Below are 25,810 nucleotides of genomic sequence, written 5' to 3' on the forward strand. Positions count from 1 at the left end.
CCCACGGTGCTGTGCTGTGCTCCAGCCTGGATCTTTAGGTGGTGATGGCTCTGGACAGCCTTCTCCCATGGGATGGATTATGGATGTAAGCACAGTGAGGCCAGGATGGTTCTTCTCCCTCTGCCTTGTGCCCTCTAGTGTTGCCAGCAAGCACAACGTGGGGATTCCCAAATTTGGGAACACTCAGTCAACAACTTTCACCCTTTGAATGAACTTGGAAAGACATCCCAGAAAGCTGAAAGAAAAAAATCTGCCTTTCTTTTATTCCCAGACCAGGGGGTATATCCTTGCAGCGATCCCAGAAGGATACCTGGAGCTTAGGGGGAATCAAAAGCATGAAGTGATGCCTTGTTATGTCCTTTTCTTCTGGATGGGTCTGGAATTCTGCGGGATGTCATAAGTAAGGATCACACCTTGCTGTCAGAGGTGGAGACCTAGTTTGGATGTAGCTGAACTGAGTCAGCTTTGATAGCAGCATTCCCTCGGCATCCCAGAATGACTCTCGCCCTCTTGTGCCAGGCTTTTCCCGGTGGAGAATCATGGAATATCCTGCAAGGGACACATAAGGATAATGGAGCTCACTTCCTTGCCCAAGCATCCCATCCTGTGCTCAGGGACAATGTGATGGATACCAACAAACCCTTCCCTTGGACTGGGCACAGCCACACTACCTCCCAGTGGGAATTCTGCAGTGACCACCTTTTCCAGCCTCCTGGATTCCTTGAATTGTGCTGTTCCCTTTTGTTACTGGCGGAGACTTGGCTTGCTGGTGCATAAATCCGGATAAATCCATAGGAAATACAGTATGAACTCAGATCCCACATGGCAAGGAGCCTGGAAATAAGGCTGGGAAGGGAGTGATGGAAAGGTGCTCCAAGGGAAGGTGGAGGATGAGGAAAGCATGGCAAGGGGTTTTTTGGGATCACCCTACCTCAGCCCTCTTCAGCCCCTACTGTGTGCAACTTCCCGTGGAGAATCCAATCAATGGGCCTTGAGCTTCTCTGCTCCTGGAAGATCCTGCATCCTGGTTCCCAGTTGGAATTGTGGGTACTTTCAGGAGCAGAGTTGGAGCAATGTGTCCTGTGCTTTTCCTCCCTTTCCCAAAATTCGTTTGCTTTTCATCTGACTTTCATCCAGGAAGCACTGGGATTTGTCTGGGGTTATTTCACATCCATAAAGCTGATGGGGTAGGATGGGTGAATGGAAAAGAATTCCCATGGAGAATGGGAATGTGCCATGGTCTCCCTCCCTGTCCCTGCCGTGCCACCACACATGACCTGATCCTGCCATCCCTAGCCATGGATGTGCTGGAAAAGGCAGCTGGGAGCTCCCACTTTTTTTTTTGATTGTATTTCACAATCAGGGCCAAATCCTGCTCCTGGTGATGTTGGAATATATCCAGGGGAATACAGCAGGAGCTGTGGTGGTGCTTAGGTTTGTACAGGCAAAATCCATTCCATGGGCTTCCCAGAGCCTCTCATTTCATTGAATGATGGAATTGTTTGGATGTGAAGGGACTGTAAAGCTCATTCAGTCCCAGCACTTGCAATGGGCAGGGACATGTTCCACTATCCCAGGCTGGTCCAAACCTTTTCTATCCTGGCCTAGAACAGCTTCCCGGGATGGGGAGGGACCTCTGTCCATTCCACTTGATCACTGACTGACATTTCCATGGGAAGCACACCTTTCCCTGGGAAGCAGATAAATTTGTTTGGCTTCTTTTCCCTGGAATTGTCACTGTCAGCTCAACAGAACGTCCCTGTTCCGGAGCTCCAGTGGAACCTGTGACAGTGATGGACACACTCAGGGTGCCTGGGATCTGCTGCAGGTGCACCTGGGATTCCCCTGCCAGATCCTGGAGGGTGATTGAATCCACCTAGACCTCTTGGTTGTGCTGGAAGCTGGATTAAAATGACTTCCCCTTCTCTTTTCCCATTGCTCCACAGCACTTTGCCGGACTCTCCCCCGGATTCCGGATCGGAAGCCTACTCCCCTCAGCAGGTGAATGGTAAGTGCTTCAAAAAGGGAAAAGAGGGAGGAAAAAGAATCCTAATCCAAACCCCAAATCCAGCATCCACCCCCTTTTTATTCCGTGAAAGTGGTTGGCTCTGCAATCTTTATCAGCCGGGAGAAAACAGGCGGCTGCACTACGTGGGGAGATTATCAGTTAGTAAATATCCCTCAGCTTTCGCCCATTGTTCCGCTCCCGGCTCTGGAAAGGGGGAGAGGGACCGGCACAGAAGGAGAGCTGGGAGTCCACGGACACGGAATCCGTGGTGGGAATCCAGAATCCACGGGCACTGAATCCGTGGTGGGGATCCGTGGGCGCGGGGACAGCGTGGCAGGGTGGGATGTGGAGCCCGCCGTCCCCCTCGTCCTGCCCTCTGCCTCGGGAACACGGAGCGGGAGCGCGTCCCTGACATGGAACCTGGCTCTGGGAGGCAGCCATGAACCCGCCATTCTCCAGTAAGTTCCTTCCCAGCCTTTCCCTCCCCTCCAGCTGATCCCGAGGATCTCCCGCTCCCGCTGAAATGGCACAGGGAGCTGGGACCCCTCCAGGGCGTCTGCAGGGTACTCCTGGCTTCCCCAGGAAAGCCACCCAGGCTGTTTGGTCCCTTTGGTGACCTTCACTGTTCTACCATGGAAAAACTCCTTGGGAAGGAAGGAGGGAAGGTTGTTCTGGTCTCCCTTCCCCCTCGGCAGGAGCACCCTCCTCTTCCCCAGGCTCCAGCCCAGTCCCCACCGGGAACAGTGCCTGCTCCTCTTTTTTTTTTTTTTTTTTTTTTTTTTTTTGATGGAAGAGGTCAAGAGTTCTGTTTATCTTGCTAAAAAAATCCCTGGAATTCCTCCTGGCCCTTCCTTAAATATAACAAAGAGGCCGGGCTGCTCACCATGGGGAGAGCAGCTTTGGAGTGCTCGGAGCTCAGTTGGGAAGGAGAGGAGGCTCCAAAGGGCACCCACAAAGCTGGAATCACATTCCTGGAGATGATTTTTCCCTCAGTTTGGGAATGCCTTGGGCAAGCACATCACTTGCCTATCCTTGCCTGGGCTGTCCCTGAGGAAGCTCCCAAAGGAAGGCTGGCCCAGGAATGAGCCTGGAAGGAGGAATCCGGTTCCATGTGTGTGGAAAAGGCACTGAGAGGTCCCAGGGGGAAGCAGAACACCTCAGAGGGAGCAGGATGGGTGAAAGCAGCCCTGCCCTGGCAGCCTTCAGCAGGAGGACCCAGTGCAAACACATTCCAATTTTCCAGACCTTCTGACGGGAGGAGTTTTCCCATTCCTGGTCAAGCGCTTTGGCCTCATTACTCAACCCCTGCCTGGGTGTTCTGAGGCCAAAGTCCATCCAGCTCAGCCTGCAAAGATCCAGCAGATCCTTCCCTGCCATCCCTCTCGGTGTTCCCAGAGGCTGTGCCTGGCTTGGCCAGTCCCTGAATGCTTTTCCAGCTGGTTTTCCACATTGGAGCATGAAGAAGCTTTGTCTTGCATTTAAAACAAAGTCACTGTCTCTTCCTACCCCGCGGTTTCCTCACATCCCAGGAGTCAGTCCCTCATTCCTGCTGGGATTGCGGTGTTCTGTGGGGACACCTGAAGGCACGGGTTGATGCAAATATCAGGGGAAGGCTGGAAAAACAGATGGGCTTTATCCTGGTGAAGAAAAAGAGGCTGTAGAGGGACTTTGGACAAGGGCATGGAATGTCAGGACAAGCGGGAATGGCTTCCCACTACCAGAGGGACATTGGGAAGGAATTCTTCCCTGTGAGGGCAGTGAGGCACTGGAATGGATTTCCTAGAGAAGCTGTGACAGCCTCATCCCTGGAAGTGTTCCAGGCCAGATTGGACATGGGTTGGAGCAACCTGGGATAGTGGAAGGTGTCCCTGCCCATGGAAGGGAGTGGATCTGGAATATTGAGGTGTTGAGGAGCAGAGCAGGAAGGGACATGGATTTGCATGTCCCTCCACACCCAAAACATTTCTATTCGTGCTGTTGTAGTCAAATCCACCCTAATTATAAAATGGCTTTAGTATCCCATTCCAAATGGAGGAGGAGAAAGGTGGAATCACATTTGAATATCCCTTTTTATCTATTTAAATTCTGGGATCAAAGTCTCCTCTTGGTTTCAGTTAAAATGTTTAAAGTGCCCCCTCAGAAATCCTCCCTGGAAGTGCTGGGGGTGTTCAGGTAATTCCATTGACTCTTCTCCCTCACTGTCCCATGGGATGATAGAATCTTGGAATGGTTTGGGTGGAAAAGGGCCTTAAGGCTTATCCCATTACAACCCCCTGCCATGGGCAGGGACACTTTCCCTAGCCCAGGTTGTTCCAAGCCTCATCCAGCCTGAGAATCCAAGATAACTGGGTCAGTGGGATCAGGACACTCCTGACTTTGGCTCTTTCTCCCTTTCCAGATCCTCACCTCCTCCGGACCATGACTCCCGAAAATATGTGTCACATTACTCCCCCTTCCCGCCTGGAGCATCCTCCTCCTCCTCCTCCGCCGCCTCCTCCTCCCCCCCCTCACCTCCAGGGTCCCCCTCCGCCGCCCCCGCCGCCCCCTCACCCCCTGCAGCCGCAGCACAATTCCCACTTTCCCGGCCTGCAGCGGGATATGTTCCTGAAGGCCGAGCCCCTGATGCCTCCGTACAGCGTCGGGCCGGGAATGGCGCCCACCGAGCTGCACCATGCCCAGCAATCCCAGATGCTGCACCAGCTCCTCCAGCAGCACGGAGCAGAGTAAGGCCTGGGAATGGCAGGGGTGAGGGAATGGGAGCTGGAGGTGTGTGGGTTGCCTCAAGTGTGGGGTTGGGTGGTGGGAACAAACACGGGAAATCTGTGGAAGGTTCCCTGCCCATGGAGAGGGGTTGGAACCGGATGAGCTTTAAGGTCTCATCCAACCAAACCATTCTGAGATTCTGTGGATTTAAAGATGTGGCTCAGCCCAAGTGGTGACCCAGACTCAGCAGTGTGGGATAAGGTGGGACAGCACTGTGGGAATGTTGAGTTTTCCATGTGAAATCCTGCTTGTCCTGGCTGTGGGGTTGTCACCTCCTGACTCTCCATTCCCCATGAGATCCTGCTTGTCCTGGCTGTGGGGTTGTCACCTCCCAACCCTCCGTTCCTTGCTGATTGTTCCCGCGGTATCCGCAGCCTCCCGGTGCATCCCGCCAAGAAGCGGAAACACTCCGAGTCCCCTCCCAACACCCTCAATGCCCAGATGCTCAACGGGCTGATCAAGCAGGAGCCGGGAATGGGATCCGTGCCGCTCAATCCCGACCGCGTCCAGACCCCGCCGTGGCACCAGCCGGGAGCGCTCTCTCCAGGTACCCCATTATCCCCTGAATTCCAGCCCTGGGCCAGGGGCCTGGGAGGAGGGAGGATGGCTGCAGAGCTTGCCAGCCTGTGGGATTCTCCCTGGATCTGGTGCTGCCCCAGCAGAAGGAAGGAAGCTTCAGGCAGTGCCCATCGCTTCCTTGGGCTCCCACCCCTCTGGATACTCAGCCCGGCAAGTAAAATCGGGATTTAATCCATTTTAACTGTTCCCCACAGGCCTGATTCAGGATAATGACAGCCTGAATGGCTCCTACCTGGATCCCAACTTCCAGTCCATCAAGTGGCAGCCACACCAGCAGAACAAGTGGGCAACTCTGTATGATGCCAACTACAAGGAGCTGTGAGTAATTCCCTCACCGCTGGAGAACATGGGATCCACATTCATTGTGCAATTGGCAAGCCACTGGTGTTGGGAGAATCCCACTCAAAATATGGGATAAGGATCTGCTTGGGCTGGGCTTTGTGGTGGAGGTAATGCTCCCCATTGCCCCTTCCCTACTGGGAAGTTTGCTCCTCAAGCCTTTTATGGATAATTAAGGAATAGCAGAAGGCATTTCAGCAGCTTTGGTAACAATTCCAGAGCCACTCAGACCTTGCTCACCATGGAGGGCTTTATTGGCTAATCCGGCCTTGTCCTGAGGAAAGTTTGGATGAGCAGCACCTTTTCCCCCTCCCTAGGTTTGCCATGGTCCTGGATTTTAGATTTAGGATTGAGAAATCTTAGTGTGGGAGGCTGGAGGTCATCCAGAGCCACTTCAGGGCAGCTTGAGCAGTGTGGAAAGGACCTGGAGGAGGAGGAGGAGTGGGAATGGTTGAGGGGGCAGAGGAGGAAGGAAAAAGAGGTGAAGGGATTTAGGAAATCTAGGAAGTGGCAGAGAGGGAGGTTGGGATGATCAAGACAGGGAAGAGAGAAGTGGGAAGGTGGGCTGGGAATTGAGGCAGCAGAGGGTGGAGACAGCACACAGGGAAGGAGGAGTGCTCAGGAGGAAACCACTCTGGATCCTCCCTGCATTCCTGGGAGGTGACAAAGAGCTGGCAAGCAGTGGGATGGCTTCCAGGAACCTCCCAGGGACCCTCTGTTCCCTCCCAATTCCCTCCCTCCTCTTTCCACACAGCCAGCTGGGGTCCTGTGGGGGACATGGAGCAGGGAATGCTCTGGTACCTGTGGATAACCCTGGGCTATGATCACACTTTGCCTGGGAATGGGAGCCAAGGACTCCCAGAGTGGGGGCAGAGTCCCAGCTTTCCCACAAATTCTGCTCATCCACTCTTTATCCCATCTTTCATGGTGGGAATGGGCGGGGAATTTTATCCCGTCTTTCATGATGGGTGCCAGGGCAGGGAATTCTCTGTTGGAGCTGGTTGCCTCTTTTGGACTCTGTGGCTGTTTTCCCACCCCACAGCAGGAGAGGGATGATTTGGGAAGACAATTCCTTCTGGTTGACCGAGCCATTCCCATATAAGAATATCAGCAGCTCCAAAGACATCCTGCACCTTTCCCTGTTCGCCAGCACCTGTTTGCTCCCTCTGGATGGTGGGATGGGGAAAGCTGAGCATCTCCCATGGATCCTGTCCCCAGATCCCTCTTCCATGTGCAGGAATTCCACTGCCACCTCCTCTGACCTCTGTCTGGACACGTCACCTCTTATCCTTTGGTTTTCCAGCCTCCCTTTTCCTTCTTGCTGCTTCCTGCTCTGGGAAAATGTTTTTCCATCCCAAACACATCATAGCCTATCCCGTGCCATTTCCAGGCATTTCTATCCCAGTTCCAGAGATTTCCATGCACCCTGCTGTCACCAGGTGGATTGGCAGAGACAAACTCCATGATATTTTCTGCTGGACACAGAGGAGTTGCTGGAGAACATCTACAAAACCAGCCCTGCCCTCTGGATCTTAGGGTCATTTCCCTAATGCCTGCTTTCAGGATTTAGGGTAAAAGCCAGAAAAAACCCACTCCTGGGGCATTTAGGTCGTCATGCTGTTGTGTAAGGAATAAATTCCATTGAGGTGACTCCATGGGGATTTGAGGAAGCCACGTGGGCTTTGTTGTGGTGCTGGATTTGAGCAGAATTAAGGGTTAAAGGTTGATTGATTAATTTTTAGCTCCACGTTACCTCAGGGGACTCTTCCTGCTCCTGTCCAAACTGGACCTACATCTCTTTTTAAATGGAACATCCCTTCATTCTCCTGGTGTGGCACTTTCCTGGGATAATCTATGAGAAACACACTAAAAAAATCCATCTTTCCTTGCTCCTATAATGGCATTTTTAGGCTGGTTAACTCAAATTTGACAGGTGGGAATTGTCTCTTTTTTTTCTGCTTTTGCTTGTCCTCAGCAAACGAGCAGCATCCACATCAGGATCCATAATTATTCTCCCAGTTTAGCTTCCAAGGAGCAGCCATTCCCAGTCTGGTTTCTGCTGGAAGCTGTCCCCAGTCTCGATGTGCTGTTTGAGTTCCCTGTGATCCAGGTGCCCAAAACCTTTTCACAGCCTCAGGAATGTGAATCATCTGAATTATCTGATTTTTCCTACTCTTGATCCTAAGAAAAGAGTCCAGAGAGGAGGTGAAGGAGGGAGAGCATGGGAAGCTGTCCAGGTTCTTACCAGATTTTTGGGAGTGATTACAGGGCAAAAAGTACAATTAATGCTATTCCACGTTTTCCTCCCTTTGCACACAAAAAATGAGGTTCCATAAGGGGATGGGGTAGGATTAGGTTCCATTCCAGGCCCGTGTCTCAGGTTTTGCCAAGGAATCTGTGTTGTTGAAGGAGACAGAAATCCCTGGATTAATTTTATGGATGGCATACAATGTTTTTGGCCTTTTGCTCTGATGTTGTGGTTTTAGGCTCAGTGAACATTTCCAGGGATGAGCTGGTTTCCAGCAGTGGAGCCAAAGAGGCCTGGAACCGGGCAATTCCCTAATTTACTCCTGGGAGAAGGAGCCATTCATCTCCCTGACAGCGGGCTCCGATAAATTCCAGCTCCCTCCTCCCTCTCCCAGTTTGAGGGAAGGCAGCTGGGAATAGTGCAGCCCTTCATGGAAACAGCTCCATGCTGAGGCCAGAGCCTTGGAACTGGGAAAATGGGAAGGTGCTGTTCTTTTCCCATCCAGCAAACTGGTGCTCTCTGGGGGCTGATCCTGGGCTTTTGGGGTTGCACCCCTTGGCTGGTAGAAGTGTCAGGATGAACAGCTCCAAACCTGGCTGTGCTGCACATCCTGGATCTCACCAAGGGAGTGGAGACCAGTCATGGTCCAGGCCTGCTGGATGTGTTTTGGGATATGTGATATGGGGTGCTGGTGATGGATCATGGATGTGTCCTGGGAAGCTGAAGGGAATACATAGTATGGACACACAGGTGGGGTTGTGTGGGAGGAATGCAGTGTCCTGCTGCTCAGCTGGAGTTTGTATCCTGGGAGCAAAAGAAATCAAGGAATGCATGGAATTAGGGAATCTCTTTGGATTACGGATCTCCCAATATTATGTTTTAGGAGTGGTTTAAATATGGGGAAACCTGGATGGACAGAAGGAAGGAAGGAATGGGGGAACATGAGCATCCCTCTGCCATCCTGCTCTTGGCCAAATCCCAATACTGTTCCCTGTGGGGAATTTGTAATCCTTTACCCTCACTGGGATTGGGTAAAACCTCCTCTGATCCTGCCCTTCTGTCTTGCCTTAATCCCCCCCTGTCAGTGGGGATGTTCGGGATCAAATAATCCATTTGACCCCAGACCTTTTATTCCTGACACTTTGCCCTTTGGCCCCTGCCCTGTCCTTGGAAAAGCCAGCATGGAAAGCAGCTTCTTCCCTCTGCTCAATCCAGTGCAGAGATCCCAATTTGGGAGATGCAGCAGCACAGCCATTGGGGAAATGGGAAAATCAGTGAAAAGGAACCTCTGAGAGGGGATTGTGGAAGACCTGGAATTTCCAGAAGGCTGAGAAGGGGGGGCCTCCCTGCCTCCTCTCTGTCAGCACACATTTAGCAGCTGTCAGTTTTCTGATTTGGGAAGCATCTATGGTTTTTGGAAGTTTAGACAGACCCTCTCTCTCCTTGGCTTTGCCAGTTAAAAAACAGTGGGAAGAGTAGGGAGCACTCAGGAGCCATTAAAAAAACGGGAATGGCTTCACTTGGGTCCCCTTGGGATGAGGGTGCTTGGGTCAGCTTCAGCTGCGTGTCCCAGTGAGGAATATCCAGATGGAGAATCCAGGGCTGAGGCTGGGAGGAGGGTGGGGAATTCCTCTCGTGCCTCTGGGCTAAGGTAGTGCTCTGCTCCCACCGCCTGGTTTGTGTCTGGAGCAGGGCACAGCATTCCCGACTCCCTGGGGCGTAAGGAGTGAGTGGTTCCTCGTGGCTATCCCAGAATTACTCATGGCAACCTGGAATCACCCCCAGCTCTCATCCACATTAACTCCTCAGGTGGTTGCATGGGGAGAATGGTTTTATTCCAGAAAAAAAGGAGGCATACCAGTGAAGAATCCCTGTCTCCTGAGTTCTGCCACATTTCTTACTGTCAGTCTGTCCACCTCCCCTCCCAATGCTCCAGTCCTTCTGGAGGTGGAAGTTAGAAGTGGTTTCGTTTTGGGGGAAAAGTACCCCATAATTTTTAAGCCTGAGATCCAGGGCTGAGCTGAGCTCCCCCTTTATCTCATCCCCTGTTCCTTAATTAAAAACAATGGGATTTGGGTGTTCTGTGGGATGAGAGGCCAGCTCCTTCCCCCCCTTCCGAGGGCCCACCAGCCCAGGACTGGGCTTTGTGGACGGTGAGGAAAACGGACTCACTGCAAAGGCCACATATTTCCCTGATTCCCATGGAAACCAGCCCATTAAGGAGATGTAGATTAAACCTTTCCAGCTGGTGTGTGTTCATGGAGCAGCCAGGACCCCTCCTCCTCCTCCCTCCCTCTCCTCCTCCAGACCTGTCCACTGGGAAAGCTGGAAGCTTTTCCACAGCAGCCAGAGCAGGTGGTTGTGATTTCAGCTGGAATTTGGGAGGGTACAGCTGGTAGAAGGTAACATTGGGAATGCCACGAGGTGTGGGTCAGGCTGAGCTGCTACTCCCATGTTAAAGGGATGCTCCAAGCTTTGGGCAGATTTTGGAACTTGGGATCTCCATATTCATTCCCAGTTGAATGGAGAGAGCTGTGGAATGATGTGGGTTGGAAGGGACCTTATGGATCACCCAGTGATGATCCACGGGCAGGGACACCTCCTGCTAGCCCAGCTTGCTCCAAGCCCCATCCATCCTGACACGGAACCCTTCCAGGGATGGGATATCCACAGTTTCTGTGGGGAATTGCTGTTCTCAGCTGCTCCCTCTCCCCAGCCCGATGCTCACGTACCGCGTGGATGCCGACAAGGGCTTCAACTTCTCCGTGGGGGACGACGCCTTCGTGTGCCAGAAGAAGAACCACTTCCAGGTCACCGTGTACATCGGAATGCTCGGCGACCCCAAGTACGTGAAGACCCCCGAGGGCCTGAAACCCTTGGAGTGCTTCTACCTGAAGCTGCACGGAGTGAAGGTGAGAGGGAGCTGAGGGACCATGGTGGATCCAGCTGGGAGCAGAGGGGTTGGGAGCTGGCTGGAGACAGGTAACAGCACCTCTTCATGTAGTAGAGGAATGTGTGGAGTCACACAATCATGGAATGGGATAGGTTGGAAAAGCCCTTTAGGATCATGGAGTCCAGCCCTTCCCCCAGCACTGCCAAGGCCACCACTAATCCATGTCCCCAAGTGCCACATCCACACAGCTTTTAAATCCCTCTAGGAATGGTGACTCTACCACTGCCCTGGGCAGCCTGTTTCAAGAAGGAGTTTTCCCTGATATCCAATCTAAACATCCCCTGAAGCCATTGAAATACGAATCCTAAGATGGGCTCCGTCTGGCTATCTTCAGGATTGCTTCCCACTCACCTTTGACTCCAGTGGGCACTTTGGCAAGATCCTTCCCCCCTCAATTTTTTTGACACTTGGACAATGCCCACACTCAGGCTGGGTATTTCCTGTCATGGAAGGTTGGGCAGAGAGCTGGGAGGGAGGAGGCGGGAAGGGGAAGGTCTCTGTGCTCTGTACCACATTCCCAATCCTTCTCTCCAGCTCGAGGCCTTGAACCAGTCCATCAACATCGAGCAGTCGCAGTCGGACCGCAGCAAACGGCCCTTCAACCCCGTCACGTGAGTGTGTCCTTGTGGGAATGAGCATCCTCTGCTTCCAGGGAATAAGCAACAGCAGGAGAAGGTGGGGAGATGGTGGAGTTGGAGGTCTCCCACTCCACTGTGTGAGTGCCACACTCTCCAGTTTTCTCCTGTTTTCCTCTCTTTGCATTCCCAACCCTGCTCTGTGCCCACGTCACAGACTGTGGAGCAGGCCAGGAGATGGCCATTCCTAAAAAAGCTCTCCTCTCCAGGTTGTGGCTCCAGCCTCTCCATACCTGGTTCTTCAGGGCATGGAGTATGTGTGGCAGGTCTCAAGATAGGACCAGTGTGCAGCTGGGAATGAGGGAGGAGTGTTGTTGGGTTCAAGGCCTCCAGGTGCAGGAAAACTGTGTACTCCTCACCTAAGGAAGGAAGATGTAGGAGAGGAGTGGGAAAAGATAGGCACCATTCCAAGGTAGCCACCATCCTCACTCATTGCTTTGTTTTCCTTTCCTTCCAGGGTGAACCTCCCCCCAGAGCAGGTCACCAAGGTCACTGTGGGGCGGCTGCACTTCAGCGAGACCACGGCCAACAACATGAGGAAAAAAGGCAAACCCAACCCGGACCAGAGGTGAGGGAGAACACGAGGGCCTCCTCCAGAACATCCTGAGAATCCTGTGGATCTGCCTGTCCCTGGGCTGGGCAGAGTGGCTGGTGTGGGATGTGGGAATAGGGCTTGGATTGTGGGGTTGGGGACACTCAGCACAAGGACAGGGGGTGCTGTGAGCCCTCCGTGGTGCCCAGTGCTCCAGAGGGGACAGAGATCCGGCTCTTCCCAGCACAGGATGTGTCCCTGAGCTGTGTCCCTCTGCAGGTACTTCATGCTGGTGGTGGCCCTGCAGGCACACGCCCAGAACCAGAACTACACGCTGGCAGCCCACATCTCTGAGCGCATCATCGTCCGGGTAAATCCCTGTCTCCTCCCACACTCCTTTGCTGCACCATCCTGGGCTGTTTCCCACGATTCCATATCCACAAAATGTGTGGATGTGGGTCTTGGTTTAGTGGTGAATGTGGTGGAGGTGCTGGGTTGGCTTTGATGTTCTTAGAGGTCTTTTCCAAACTTGATATCCCACCTTTCCCACCTCCTCCAAACTCTCCCTGCCTTGCTTGTGGTTTTCCCTGTCCACACTTGGATTCTGGCTTCAGACTTTCCATACCTGGTTGAAGAACCTGTTACAGGATAAGGAAGGAATCTCATTCTCCAAATGGGATCAGTGTCCAATAGAATTGTTGGGAATGAGGGAAGAGAGTTGTTGGAACTCTGCAGCAGGAACAAGAAGATACAGGAAAATTGGGCACTCTCCCAGAACATCACTTTTTCATATCCTAAGGCAGGGGAGCAGGAAAAGAAAGGCACCATTCCCAGGCTCTCCCAGGGTTTTGCTGGAGCACTCAGCTCCAAGACATGAAAGCAGGTAGTAAAACCCAAATGGGGACCTCAGACAAAAAGTCCACGATGGATTAGGCAGCTTCCAAGATGCCCAGCGCAGAATTTCAAGGAATTGCAGGCAGCCTGGAACACTCTGAGTTTGGGACCCGGAAGTATCATCCATGTCACTTGGTTTCCTGCTCTTCTGAGTGGCTGGAACACTGATAGCTGGGATAACAGCTGAAGGAAGAAGGATTTTCCTTTAGGGAGAGGAGGAGGAGAAGGAGAAGAGAAGGAGAAGGAAGGGCCAACCTTCCCCGTCTCTGCTTCCCAGCGTTCCCCTCCCAGCTTTTCAGTCAGTCCCTGTTGTCCCATGTCTCCGCAGGCCTCCAACCCGGGGCAGTTTGAGAGTGACAGTGACGTGCTGTGGCAGCGGGCGCAGCTCCCGGACACCGTGTTCCACCACGGCCGCGTGGGGATCAACACGGACCGCCCGGATGAGGCCCTGGTGGTCCACGGCAACGTGAAGGTCATGGGGTCCCTGATGCACCCTTCAGATGTCCGAGTGAAGGAGGACATCCAGGAGGTGGGAACCTGGGAGGCAGGGTGGGCTTGGGGTCACCAGGAGGCTGAAGAACTCCAGTGATTCTTTCACGTCCCTCCCACCTCAGGGTATTCCATGATCCTATGACTGCAGAGCAGATGGGAAGTGCCTTAGGAATTTTTCTGTCGCAAGCACAGCCAGTCCAGTGTCTTAGAGAATATTGACTCTTCCAGTGTTAACCAGAAGTAGCAAACAGTGGGAAAAAGGTGGAAAATGAGTGGAAAAAAGGTCAGTGTGGCAGGTACCACACTGGGCCTTGCCAGAGCCTGGGTGAGAGGCTTGGCTCTGCTCTGAATTCCTCTCAGCTGGATTTGCCTGTCCAGAAAAGCTGGATATAACCCAGTCACCTGTTTTTGGGAACTTCTCTTCCCTGTGTCTGGTTCTGCAAGGAGACTCAGATTTCCCTATCCAAGGATCTTGTCCTGTCTTGGACATTAACTCCAGTGTTTGTCCTTATGGCTGCTCAGGGCAGGGTTCAGGGCTATCTACCAAAGGAATTCCCATGGGCCATAGTGGGTTGTCCTGCTTGGATGCAGAGTGGTGGGGATTTGAGAAGCAATATCCCACTGGGAATTCCATGTGCCTGTTTTGTCCCAGGTGGACACCACAGAGCAGCTGAAGCGGATCTCCAGGATGAGGCTGGTGCACTACAACTACAAACCTGAGTTTGCAGCCACGGTGGGCATTGACAGCACCTCTGAGACAGGTACATCCCATGGGAATACATCTGTGAGACGGGAATGTCCCATGGGAATACGCCTCTGACACAGGAATGTCCCACAGGAATTCCCTGCCTTTCCCAGGGGCTGGACCCAGTTCTGTACCAGGGCAGCCTCCCAGGTGTGGGGTGGGCAAGAGGCGCCCTCTAACCTCCCAAATTAAGGAATCTAATGAAATTCCCTCTTTGGTGAGTGGGAGAGAAAGTGGCACTTCCCACAGGGAGAAGGTTTCTCCAAGTACACTATGATGGGATGATGATCCCTATCCATAGAATTTGGGCAGCAGCCTTGTCTGACCATCCTCTGCCCTTGAGGGTCTCCAAGGAGCTGTGCACAGCTTGGAATGAGAATCCAGGGGATGCAGGGTGATCCCATCCCACCCCACTGTTCCATCTCCACACAGGTGTCATCGCTCAGGAGGTGAAGGAGATTCTGCCCGAAGCTGTGAAGGACACTGGGGACCTGGTCTTTTCCAATGGGAAAACCCTGGAGAACTTCCTGGTGGTGAACAAGGTTGGTGGCAGCCAGGAGGCTGGAGAAGCTGGCTCGAGGGAATGGTGGAGCTGGATATGGGAGAGGGAAGGTGGGATGCCTGGGAAATGCTCCCAGATGAGTTTCAGACCTGGCTGATCTTCCAGAAGTCGGGAGCAGCCCTGGGTGGGTATCGGACACTGGCAGGGAGGAACCAGCCTGATGCTGGTGAAATTTGGCAGCATCTCCCTGGGGAAGGGCTCCTTGTTGGCAGCTTCCTGCTGGGAGGCTCCCAGTCCTAATCTCCCCTTCCTAGATAAGATAAGGTGCTTATGTCAGGATAACCTGGAGCACCTGGTTTCCTGACCTTTCCCAACCTGTGGCAGCCTGGTTGCTGCTCTGGGAATCGAGGGGACAGTCTCCCACGGCACACATGGAGGGCATGGATCGTCCAGGTCCAGGTGTGCCTCAGCCTGCTGGCCTGATTCCCTGGCAGGAGCGGATCTTCATGGAGAACGTGGGAGCCGTGAAGGAGCTGTGCAAGCTCACCGATAACCTGGAGACACGGATCGATGAGCTGGAAAGGTGGAGCCACAAGCTGGCCAAGCTCAAGAGGCTGGACAGCATGAAGTCAACTGTGAGCTCTGGAGCCTTCAGGTACCCATGGAGCCACAGGGAATGTTCCCTTTCATCCCAGGAAGTTCTAAGGGGCAGCTCAGACTGGGAACAGGGAGATGAGGAAGGACTGGGATGTTGGCTGGTGTTGCTTGGCCTGGAGTGGATTTAAAGAGCTGAGCTTGTGGAGGTTTGGAATTCCCACAGGACCAGCCCAACAACACCTAGGATGAAATAGTCTCCATGTTTCCCTAAAGTCAGTGGCTTTCTCATGGCAAAGAGTTTCCCATGCTTCCAAAATTTCCTTCCTGACCCTGCTTATGCCGGTTTTGGGGCAAAGCACCAAAAGGGTTTGTGACTGTCACCACAAAAACGTCTTTTCCCTCCCAGAAAATGCCATTTTTTCCTGGTAATGGTTTGGAAAGCTATCCCTGCCCAGCTCAGCTCCATTCCTCCTCTCTCCTTGCAGCCAAACTGGGAGCCAGTTCAGCCGGGCAGGAAGCATGCCCCACAAAAAGAGACCCCACAAAGTCGCCAGCAAGGTAAGGGATGGATCCCAAAGGAGCAGTGCTGGGAGCAGAGAAGGCTCAGCCTGGAGAAAAGGAGGATCAGGGGGAACCTCATGTCCACAAATCCCTGGAAGGAGGTTGGAGCCAGGAGATTGGGCTTTGCTCCCTGCCTTATCCAAGAGGAAACAGCCCCACGTTGTGCCAGGGGAGGGCTAGGCTGGATATTAGGGAAAATTTCTTCATGGAAAGGACTGTCAGGCACTGGAGTGGGCTCCAGTGGTGGAGTCCCCATTGCTGGTGGGATTTAAAAACCGTGTGAATGTGGCACTTGGGGACATGGATTAGTGGTGGCCTTGACCATGCTGGGGGAAGGGCTGGACTCCACGATCCTAGAGGGCTTTTCCAACCACAGTTCTCCCATGATCTTTCTTTCTATCTCCTAATGGAGACATTAAATGACTTCTAAACTTGGGGAGTTGAGAGGATTTTCAGGGAGGCAGGAAGCAAGCTCAGGAGGGCTGGGGGAGATCTGTGCAAGGACCAGAGCAATGAGGGAGCTGAGCTGATCCAGGAGACCCTGAATGAGCTGATCCAGGATTTTTTCCATCGCAGTCTCCGTCAGTTGTCCCGGAGCAGGCCTGCATCAGCCAGCGCTTCCTTCAGGGCACCATCATTGCCCTGGTCATCATCATGGCATTCAGGTGAGATCCCCCTCCTGGGCTGCTGCATCCAGCTCATCCATTGGGACTGTGCCATCCATGGGGTGTGCAGTGAGGGGCTGTGGGTGTATGGCTTCCTCCAGAGAATCCTGGAATACTTTGTGTCAGAAGAGACCTTGAAGTTTATCTGGTTCCAGCTCCCTGCCATGAGCTGGGAGCTTCCACTATCCCAGGTTGCTCCAGCCTGGCTGTGAAAACTTCCAGGGATGGGGCATCCATCTCTCCTGGGCTGGAATCCCATGGAAGCGGATCGATCCCATGCCCTGTCCTTGCTCCCTGCTCCTCCTCACCCTGCCCTTGTCTCTTTTGCAGCGTGGTGTCCATGTCCACGCTCTACGTGCTGAGCCTGCGCAGCGAGGAGGATCTCGTGGACATCGATGGGTGGGTATTTTGGGAATCGCTGGGAGGGATGAGGACACCTGGGAGAGGCTGGAGCACAGAAACTGGGATTGCTGAGCACAGTTCAGAGCTGCACACCCTGCCAAGCACAGCCGCACATCCCAGTCTGATGGTGGTTGAATTATCTGGAGCAAGAAGTGAGGAATAGAGAAGGAAAAGGGAATCTCTTTCTAGGCAGTGCTGAATGTTCCTTGGATGCCGCCAGCTGAACTAAAACAGCCTCATCCCACTGGTGCAGCAGGGCTGGATCAGCTTTGGGAGCTCGTGTAACCTGATAATGAGTCTCTTTTTCTCCCTCTCTTTTCCCTCTCCTATTTTTCTCCCTCCTCTCCTCCTCACATCTCTCATCCAACCCATTTTCCTTCCACTTCGTCCTTGATTTCCCCATTTTTTGTCTTTTCCTTCCCATTATCTTCCATATCCTCTTTAATTCCCTGTCCTCCTGGTCATCTTCCCACTTTCCTGTTCTCCTTGTCTCCCTCACTGTCCTGTAGCTCCTTTGCTGTACCCACTGCCTGTCTCCTGGCCCTCTTTCGGCACGGGGGTCCCGGAATTCCGGTCGCTCTGTGTCCACGGTATGTGACTGTTTCATTATTTCATTATTTAATTCCTTCGTCCCTTCTCTTAATTCCTACTTTTTTTTTTCCTGCATCACCAAAGGCCAAGAAACTGGAAACAGAGAAAGGGATGTGAGACTTCCAGTGGGATTGCAGGAGGAAAGGTTATGGGTCTTGTCAGGGAAGGGAAATTAAGAGTAGGAGATGGAAAAATCAATTAATTAAAGGTTAAATAAAGAAATTGCATCCTGCAGGGAGAGCAGGGGCAAGATAAAGCTGTGTAAGGAAAAGGGGTGAGGCAGTGGAAGAACTTCAGGGGTAAGGGTTAGATTTAGTCTGGGATGAAGGTGAAGCTCCAGAGGCTTGTGCCACATTCCCTTTGGAAGACTGGCATTGAGTCTCCTTCAACCCAGAAAAAAATCCCTCTACTTAGACAAATCTCAGAGATGACAAAGTGTTTTTTTAATTCCTCTAAATGAGTGAAGCTCTGTTAATCCCACAGAAACCTGGAGCCATGCTCAGGGACAGGTAAGACATGGACACAGGTGTCCAGAAGTGCTCCTTGTTCTGCAGACCTGGAAGAAAGATTCCCTCCTTTTCCCATCTCCCTAACTCTCGGGAGATGCCTGTGGTGTCCTCAGCTCAGGTCTTGGCTAGCTGCAGTGAAACACCTGGAATTCCATGGGATGAATTTGGGCATGGGGGGATTGTGTGTGTTTCTGAGGAACAAGGTGAGGAACAGTCTGTCTTCAAGGGATAAGGGCACATTCCTTAGGGAGTGGTGAGAGCTTGAAGCTGCTGATTCCCAAGCATCTAAATCCACCCAGGAGATTCCTGATGGGAGTCAAATCCACGATGTACACCATGTTCCAGGAGGGTTGCTGGTGTCCTCTGAATCAGCTGGGACTTTTCCCTGCCAGACATAGAACAGCCACACCATTCCCTGTGGAATTTCTGAGCTCTCCTTGCTGTTTTCATGGCTCGTGTGCCTTTCTCCTGCCTTTCCCAGGTCACTCTGTTCTTCTCCACATCTCCACTTACTCCATGTCCCTCTTCCCATCCTCCTGCTGCAGCTACTGTTCTCCTCACCTACAAGTGACCCCATTGTCCACACCCAGGAGGTTTCCAGCATCTTTTCCTGCATTCCAGGTCAAGCCAGAACATTGACAAGACACAGATCGTGCGATCCACGGCCACATCCAATGGGGCCAGCAGCAGGATCCCCCCCGAGCACGGTGGGTGATGGATTGGGATGGCTCTGGTTTCATGGAAGGGCTGCAGGACACCAGGTGCTGCTCCTGTTCCGTCCCTTGACTTATTTATTCCCTGTGTCCCTGCAGCCCTGGATGAGACACATGGAGTAGCCCTTGGCGTTCCTGGTCGCGGTGTGCTGGCCTGTTTCAGCCCTCCCTGTTTTTCCACGTGCTGCTCCATTGCTCCCACTGCCATCTCCTCCACTGTCCCCTCGGAGACCAGCCCTGCCCATGCCACCAACCGGACAAGTGAGGGCCAGCCCACGTTCCCAGAAATGCTGGGACATCTCCAAGGTTTGTGTCAGCTCGTGTCCTCCTTGTGTTCCTTTTGAGAAGGTCTCCTCAGTCTCCTCCAGGATGAACAATTCCAACTCCCTTTCCCCTCCACATCCTTCATCATCTTCATTCCACTCCTTTGGAAGCTCTCTAGTAGCTGATACTCTTTCTATCCTTATCCTTGGATGAGTACTTTATATCCTTCTCTGCCCATGTGGTGCAGTTTGGATCCTGTTCCCAGGGGTGTGTGGGAGCTGAAAAGGATTTGGAGCTTCCCATGTTGCCTGCAAAAAGTCATGGGAAGCTACACCAGGCACAGCTCACCTGAGCAGCCCTGCCTGCTGACCTCATTCCTTCCTCACTCCATCATCAGCTCCATCAGGCACAAAGGGAATGGAAGCACGGACTCCTGGAATGCTTTGGGTCCAAAGGGACCTTAAAGCCCATCTGGTTCCACCCCTGCCATGGGCAGGGAACCTCCCACTATCCCAGGTAGCTCCAAGTCCTGTCCAGCCTGGCCTGGAACACTTCCAGGGATCCAGGGACAGCCACAGCCTCTCTGGGCAACTTGGGGTGCATCAGGAGGTGACATGGGGACAGGGTGATCCCAGTGCTCCCAGCCTTTCTCTGCCTCTCAGCACAGCCTTCTCTCCCGTTTTTCCACAGACCAAAGCCAGCCCTCCCTCCTGCCGGTGACAAATATCAAAGCCAAATCCAGGGGCATCACCGGGAAATCCACCTCCTACACCAAGTGGCCAAAGACTCCTGACAGGTCTCAGAGCTTCGGCAGCCCCAATGCCAGCCCCTCCTCCCCCTTCTCCCACATCCAGGGCAAATCCAAGTACATCTCCAACCTCTCGCTCTCCCGCAGCAGCTCCCGGCAGCAGCGCAGCCTCCGGCAGCCGGTGAGCGAGCGGCCCCGCATGGAGCAGCCCGGCACGGATGGTACGTGGATCCCACCTTCTTTCCCTTCCAGCCTTGGGATTTTCCACCCTTTGCTGTTCCTAAACACGCTGTTCTTTCCCTGGTAGGGCTGAGCCCGGTGCTGCAGTCCATCCGAATCCTGGAGATCAACCTGGCCATCCATTCCCAGTACTGCGCTGCTGCCGATGCCTGCAGGTGAGCCAGAAGGGCTGGCTGGTGGCACCTTGGTGGCACTTTAGGAAATTTATTCCTATTTAGAAAATAGGAAAATCTGGGAGTTTTTCCAAGATTTTCTTGGGTGTTTCCTGCCATCACTTCTTGCTGCTCCATGGGAAGAGGAGCTGGTGCTCCCAGCTTTCCCTCGGGGGTTGTGTTTGGTGGTGGGCTCGGCCTTGGGACATTGGGAAGTTCTTCCCTCTGAGTTCTCAGCCTGGCAGGGATTTTGAGTCCTGTCCTGCCTTTCCCACAGCCTGGTGACATCTAATGTTCTTTCTGTGTTCCCAGGAGTGGGAATTTCAGCTACCGCATCCCTGTGAGCCAGCAGACGGCCGTGAACACCAACCTGACCCTGGAGATGAAGTGAGTGCCCATGGATCATGTCCTTTGGGAGCCCCTGGAGTGGCTGATGTGGCCACGGTGTCTCCATGGGAAAGGAACACTTGTTCCCCCTTCCGGGCTCTCATGGTGTCCTCTCTTCCCAGCTCCTCCTCCACTGTGTCCATCTCCCTTTGTGACCTTGTCTCCAGTGATCCCTGCCAGGATGCTGTGAGCAGGAACAGCTCCACTGACTCCACAGATGCACAGGTAGGGAGAAGGGGACAGCTCACTAAATACACATGGAATCGTTGAGCTTGGAAAAGTCCAACCATTCCCACAGCACTGCCAAGGCCACCATGTCCCCAGGTGCCACATCCATGCAGCTTTTAAATACCTCCAGGAGTTGGGACTCTACTGCTGCTCCCCTTCCACCCCTCAACTTATTCCCACAGGGAACAAGGCAGCCCTTCCCATGAAAGAATTTTCCCTAATACCCAACTTAAACCTCTCCTGGCACAGCTTGAGGCCATTTCCTCTCATCCTGTCCTTTGTTCCCTGGGAGCAGAGCCCGATCCCACCTGGCTGCTCCTCTCCTGTCAGGGAGTTATGCAGAACTTCCAGTAGGTCCATCTGGACCATCCCTATTTCCAGTAGAGCCAGAAGGTCCATCTGGAGCCTCCTTTCCTCCAGGCTGAGCCCCTCCAGCCCCCAGAGCTCTTCCTCATCCCAGCTGTCCTCCAGGAAACATCCATGGGGTCGCTTGACAGCAGGAGGCTGTGGATTTCCTCCCAGATCCAGCCTGGAGGCCATCCCCCAAGCTGATCCCTGACCAGCTGTCCCCCTTGCCTCCCCAGGACACCTCGCACCGCTGGCCCCTGGTGATGCTGTCCTTCCGAGAGTTTTCCTACCACTTCCGAGTGGCGCAGCCGGTGAGTACCCGCAGCTTGTCCAGGGCCACGTGGAAGGAGAGAAATGGGGGATTTATGGAATGTGGGAAATGCAAGAGCTTCCCACAGTCCTGTGGGTGGTTAGGAGGATGATCTGTCCCTGCCCCAGCCCATAATCCAGGCAGAATTCCACCCTTGGAGTGGCACCCCTCTGTCTCTAAGTTGCTTTTCCCATTCCTAGGGCCGAGCCGACTGCAGCACTTCCCTGGAGCAGCTGGGGCACCTCTTCACTGACTATTACTTCCAGTTCTACTGGCTCTGTGAGTGAGTCCCGGCAGCACCAGTGCCCTCTGCTCGGAGACAGGAGGGGAACTGGTGCCACTGGGAGCCTCCCGAATTCCCTGCTCCGCTGGCCCCCAGCCCCGCCTCATCCCCGTGTCCTGCGGCAGCTCCGGAGCTGGAATGGTGATGGCTGGAGACACTGAAGCTCAGGACACACAGGACCTGAAAGCCACCACCAGCCCTGTGGTGGCTCCTGGGGGGACCTCGCACCGATTCCCAGTATCCCACACCCCTGTCCTTCCCTTAGGGGGATGTTTGCGTCCTCCATTGCTTCCCCCTCCCCTTCCAACACTGGAATTGGAAGCATCACACCGGACTGAGCGTGGACAGCTCTGCCACATCTCAGAGGGGTGCTCCTTCCATGGACAGGAGCCCCACCCGGTGCTCCCAGATGTCCCACATCAGTTCTTCACAACACTGGAATTGCTTCAACACTGGAGCCCTTTCCAAGGGCCAAACGCTGGAGTTTGGCCTGGAAAGGATGGCTGTGCCTGGACCTACTGGAAGTTCTACACTGGAGTTGCTGTTCCTTCTGCTTGGCCCAGGGCCACTTCCCACGGACTTCCCAGAGACTCCTGGACCTGCCAATGGACACGTTCCTCTAGGAACAACCGGAGAAGGAGCAGCTTCAACGTCATCCCCCCTCTTCTTTGTGCTCTTAAATCCCATATCCATGTGGGATATCCAGGTCTGGATGGATAAAACCCCCACTCAAGCTGCTGCTGAGGCCATGCCACATCTGGGGACACTTGTCCCCAGGATGGGGTGACAAATGACCAGGACTTACCCACATTTAGTGTGGTAGGATCCGTTTTTGTCCGCTTGGAAGCGGCGTGTGCGGAGCTGCCTGGTCGGCTCTGGAGCCAGTGCCAACCTCTGCCCAGATGTGCAGCAGTGGCAAAGCCTGGAGTGCCCTGCAGAGCAAGGCCAAGTCCCTGGGAGCGCCAGGATCCGTGTCCAGGCAGGATCTCTGCCTCAGGAGAGGGGTGGTGTTCTCCCAAAAGTTGGGATGGCAGCAGCTGCAGCCTGTCCCTGCCCTCACAGAGCTGTACTGGGGGATTTGGGATATTTTACTGTTACAAGTCCTTAAATTGCTAAACTACTGAATTCTTGTGGGGTTTAAGCTGTAAAAAAAACCAGGAATTTCCTTCTGGCCCCATTGAGCTAGGTGTGTCCTGTGGGAAAGCCAAGTGGCTCCCTGTGCTTCCCTCTCCCCATCCTGCTCCTCATGCTACAGAGGAGTTGTCTGTATACCTGGAGGCTCAGCCACCTCCAGGGTATTCCAAGATGGATTTCCCTGAGGAAACAAGTGAGGGGGGAATGCCACATGCTGATCCAAGGGACACTCTAAAGCTGCTCTGGAAAAACAAGGATGGGTTTTATCCAGGTAAAGTGGTGGTTCCTGGGCACATCTGGTTTTGTCTCACATCATCCCCCTCCTGAGCTTATCCCAGTGAAGCAGCCCTGAAATTCCTGGTGATGTCACTTGGATTTGGCATCTGCCCCCAAGAACTGTTTGTAGGGAGGTTTCAAGGCCTGGAAACACTGAATTATAGTTACTAAAATCCACTGAGTCCTGGGAAGCAGGGAATAGTGGGTGAGCAGGGCATTCCGAGCACCCAAGCAGTTGGAAAACCAGTTTTGGGACACTCAGTGGGACAACAGGACACCCCAAGCCCTGGGAATAGCTATGCACAAGCAGGGGGGCTCCATGTTCAGCAGGATTCTCTGTTTTTCCCTAAAATTGGGGAGGAAACACCTGGATGTAGCTGAGTGCTTTTCCCTCCACCTGCCCTGAGCGATTTTTCCTGGTTTTAAACTGGGAAGTGACTTCCTTGGCAGGTTTGTTGTTCCCTTGGCAATCAGTGGCCCAGGCTGGCACGTCCTTCCTCAGGTGAGTGATGCTGAGCTGGGATAAAAGCTCCTGGAAGAGGAAACAGGGAATGTTGGGGGGGGGGCCAGAGCCTGCAATCACCACCCCCCTCAGCCAAGACACTCCAGTACATTCCACCCCACTCCTGAGGGAAGGAATCAATCAGTGGTGGCCCAGGAGGAGTTGGGATCTCTCAGGTGTCCCCAGGATGCTCAGCCATGGGATTTGAGGAGATTCCCAAAAAACCAAGTGCCTGGAAACATCTCTAGTGCCTTTTTCCTTGTGGAACAGCCCCAAGGAACAGTGTTTTCCCACATATATTCCCAAATGCTGCCTCAGACATGGTGCCCGGGTGGTTTAACTGGGATGTGGCAATTCCTGGAGTGCCAAAGCCAGCCCTACTCACATGGAGCTGGCAGCAATCCCTGGCATCAGGAGAGGACAGGGATTCAGGATGAAGATTTTAGTGTCAATAGTACCTTATGTCTTAAAGTGGCACAGGTTGCCCAGAGAAGTTTTGGATGTTCCATCCCTGGAAGTGTTCCAGGACAGGTTGGATGGGTTTGGAGCTGCCTGGACCAGTGGAAGGTGTCCCTGCCCATGGCAGGGAGTGGGACTGAATGGGCTTTAAGGTCCCTTCCCACCCGAACCATTCCAGGATTCCATGGTAAAAATCATCCATCGGCTGCTGCCCTGCGAGGCAGCAACGAGCTCCAAAGGGGCTCAGAATTGTAAAATGAAGGAGTCATGGAATTGCTTCCAGGCCCGTGGAAACAGCTGTCTGCATGGATTTCCCCTCCAAAAAGCATCTCTGCCCCTCCCCTGTCCCCAATCAGTACCAAGAGAGTTCACAATCAGGCCTTTCCTCTCCAGCCTGGGGAAATCCCTCCCCATCCAGCGGCAAAGAGACATTCCTGGCGGGAAGGAAGACAAGAGGGTGGAGAACGAGGCTGTTTGGGAGTTGTTTCAAAAGCAAATTCCCAACTCTTCTGTCCTACTGTTGGAGCTTAAAGCCTGTAAATAGAGACTATGGCACCACTGGAAGAATTAAGGAAAAAAACACCACGTAAAAGCACTAATTTTGTTGGTTTTAATGTTGCTGCCACAGCTTTAATCACTGTATTTTGCCAGCCAGTTTGTAGAGTTGCATTTGTAGCAGGTTATTATTGATTCCTGGTTTTTATTTGTGGGGAACAAGCGTGGTTTCCCTCTTTTCTTCCTGGTTTATATTTATATTTTGCTGAATTTGAGGGCTGAGTTTCCGGATTCCCCGGATATTTGTTTGTTTGTTTGTTTTGTTTTGCTTATTTAGACTTTGTTTTATGCTGGAGGTAAATGTGCCCATATGAATAAAATATATAAATACTGCTTTGTATCCAAGGATGGCTCCTGGTGTTTTCCTCCCTTTCTGATGGAATAACTCAGGTGAATGGCTGTAAAACTGCCCACGGGATGGAGAAAATTCCAAGTTTTTAATCAGTGGAAGTTTCTGGACATGCCAGTCAAGGTTCTTTGGAATGGGAATAAAAAGGAAAAGGAAGGAGGAAAAAGAAAGGAAGAAAGGGAAAGAAATTAGGAAGGGAAAATGAAGGAAGTAGGAGAAAAATGAAGAAAATAAAGAGGGAAAACAAAGGTTAAATGGACAAAGGGAAAAGGAAAAAGCAGAAGGACAAAGAAAGGAGGAAGAGGAAAAAAGGAAGGGAAAGGGAAGAAAGGAAGGAAAAAGAAAACCTGCCTCTGACATCACATTACTCACTTCAGAGGGCAGACTCAGATCCAAAAGCATCCAAAAGTCCACAGAAGGCAATCTTCCTTCCCAAATGGGAAATCAGGCTTGGATTTGTGATTTGGAAGTGGAATGGTTTGAAAGCTGGTCTAAAATTCCAACCTGCCTCTTGCGGACATATAAATCAATTCCTTGTTTCTAGGCCAGACAGTTAATTCAGGACTTAATGAAGGGCACAACCAGCACCACAAAACTCCTGGTTAGGGATGAGAACACCCAAAAAAAGGGTGAAGGGATGTGACAGCAAAGAAGGCTGAGGGATTAGAAGCAGATTTAGGGTTTATTTTGCACAGCCAGGACACAAGGTGGCAGTGGAACACCTGTGACTATACACAGCACAGAAACCCGGGATAACACTGGCCAGTCCCAAAGTACCCAAGATCGCAAAGATCTTGTGCCAATGTGGAGAAAGGGAGGCTCAGGAGGGACCTTTCCACTCTGCTCA

The 25,810-nt window shown here is 52.9% G+C and overlaps 1 protein-coding gene across 6 annotated transcripts in view; it reads left to right on the top strand.

The window, feature by feature from the left end:
* MYRF (myelin regulatory factor) overlaps positions 1–24,959 on the top strand; it is a 51,357-nt gene extending 26,398 nt beyond the window's left edge. For 2 of the 6 annotated variants that reach the window (XM_063158313.1, XM_063158312.1), the window contains exons 4-27: positions 1,947–2,008; positions 4,407–4,731; positions 5,146–5,318; positions 5,545–5,668; positions 10,654–10,849; positions 11,425–11,501; positions 11,983–12,093; positions 12,337–12,427; positions 13,280–13,480; positions 14,096–14,204; positions 14,621–14,730; positions 15,185–15,345; positions 15,773–15,845; positions 16,425–16,513; positions 16,844–16,912; positions 17,425–17,505; positions 18,637–18,722; positions 18,828–19,034; positions 19,683–19,961; positions 20,048–20,135; positions 20,445–20,519; positions 20,642–20,744; positions 21,332–21,406; positions 21,606–24,959. In XM_063158313.1, the coding sequence (XP_063014383.1) occupies positions 1,947–2,008; positions 4,407–4,731; positions 5,146–5,318; positions 5,545–5,668; positions 10,654–10,849; positions 11,425–11,501; positions 11,983–12,093; positions 12,337–12,427; positions 13,280–13,480; positions 14,096–14,204; positions 14,621–14,730; positions 15,185–15,345; positions 15,773–15,845; positions 16,425–16,513; positions 16,844–16,912; positions 17,425–17,505; positions 18,637–18,722; positions 18,828–19,034; positions 19,683–19,961; positions 20,048–20,135; positions 20,445–20,519; positions 20,642–20,744; positions 21,332–21,406; positions 21,606–21,692 (3,052 nt within the window). In that variant the 3' untranslated portion in view covers positions 21,693–24,959. The remainder of the gene's footprint in view (positions 1–1,946; positions 2,009–4,406; positions 4,732–5,145; positions 5,319–5,544; positions 5,669–10,653; positions 10,850–11,424; positions 11,502–11,982; positions 12,094–12,336; positions 12,428–13,279; positions 13,481–14,095; positions 14,205–14,620; positions 14,731–15,184; positions 15,346–15,772; positions 15,846–16,424; positions 16,514–16,843; positions 16,913–17,424; positions 17,506–18,636; positions 18,723–18,827; positions 19,035–19,682; positions 19,962–20,047; positions 20,136–20,444; positions 20,520–20,641; positions 20,745–21,331; positions 21,407–21,605) is intronic. The other 4 variants (XM_063158315.1, XM_063158316.1, XM_063158317.1 and 1 more) reach the window with 4 other exon arrangements.
* Positions 24,960–25,810: the final 851 nt, after the last annotated feature.

Source organism: Melospiza melodia, chromosome 6 (genome assembly GCF_035770615.1).
Source record: "Melospiza melodia melodia isolate bMelMel2 chromosome 6, bMelMel2.pri, whole genome shotgun sequence".
Lineage (NCBI taxonomy): Eukaryota > Metazoa > Chordata > Aves > Passeriformes > Passerellidae > Melospiza > Melospiza melodia.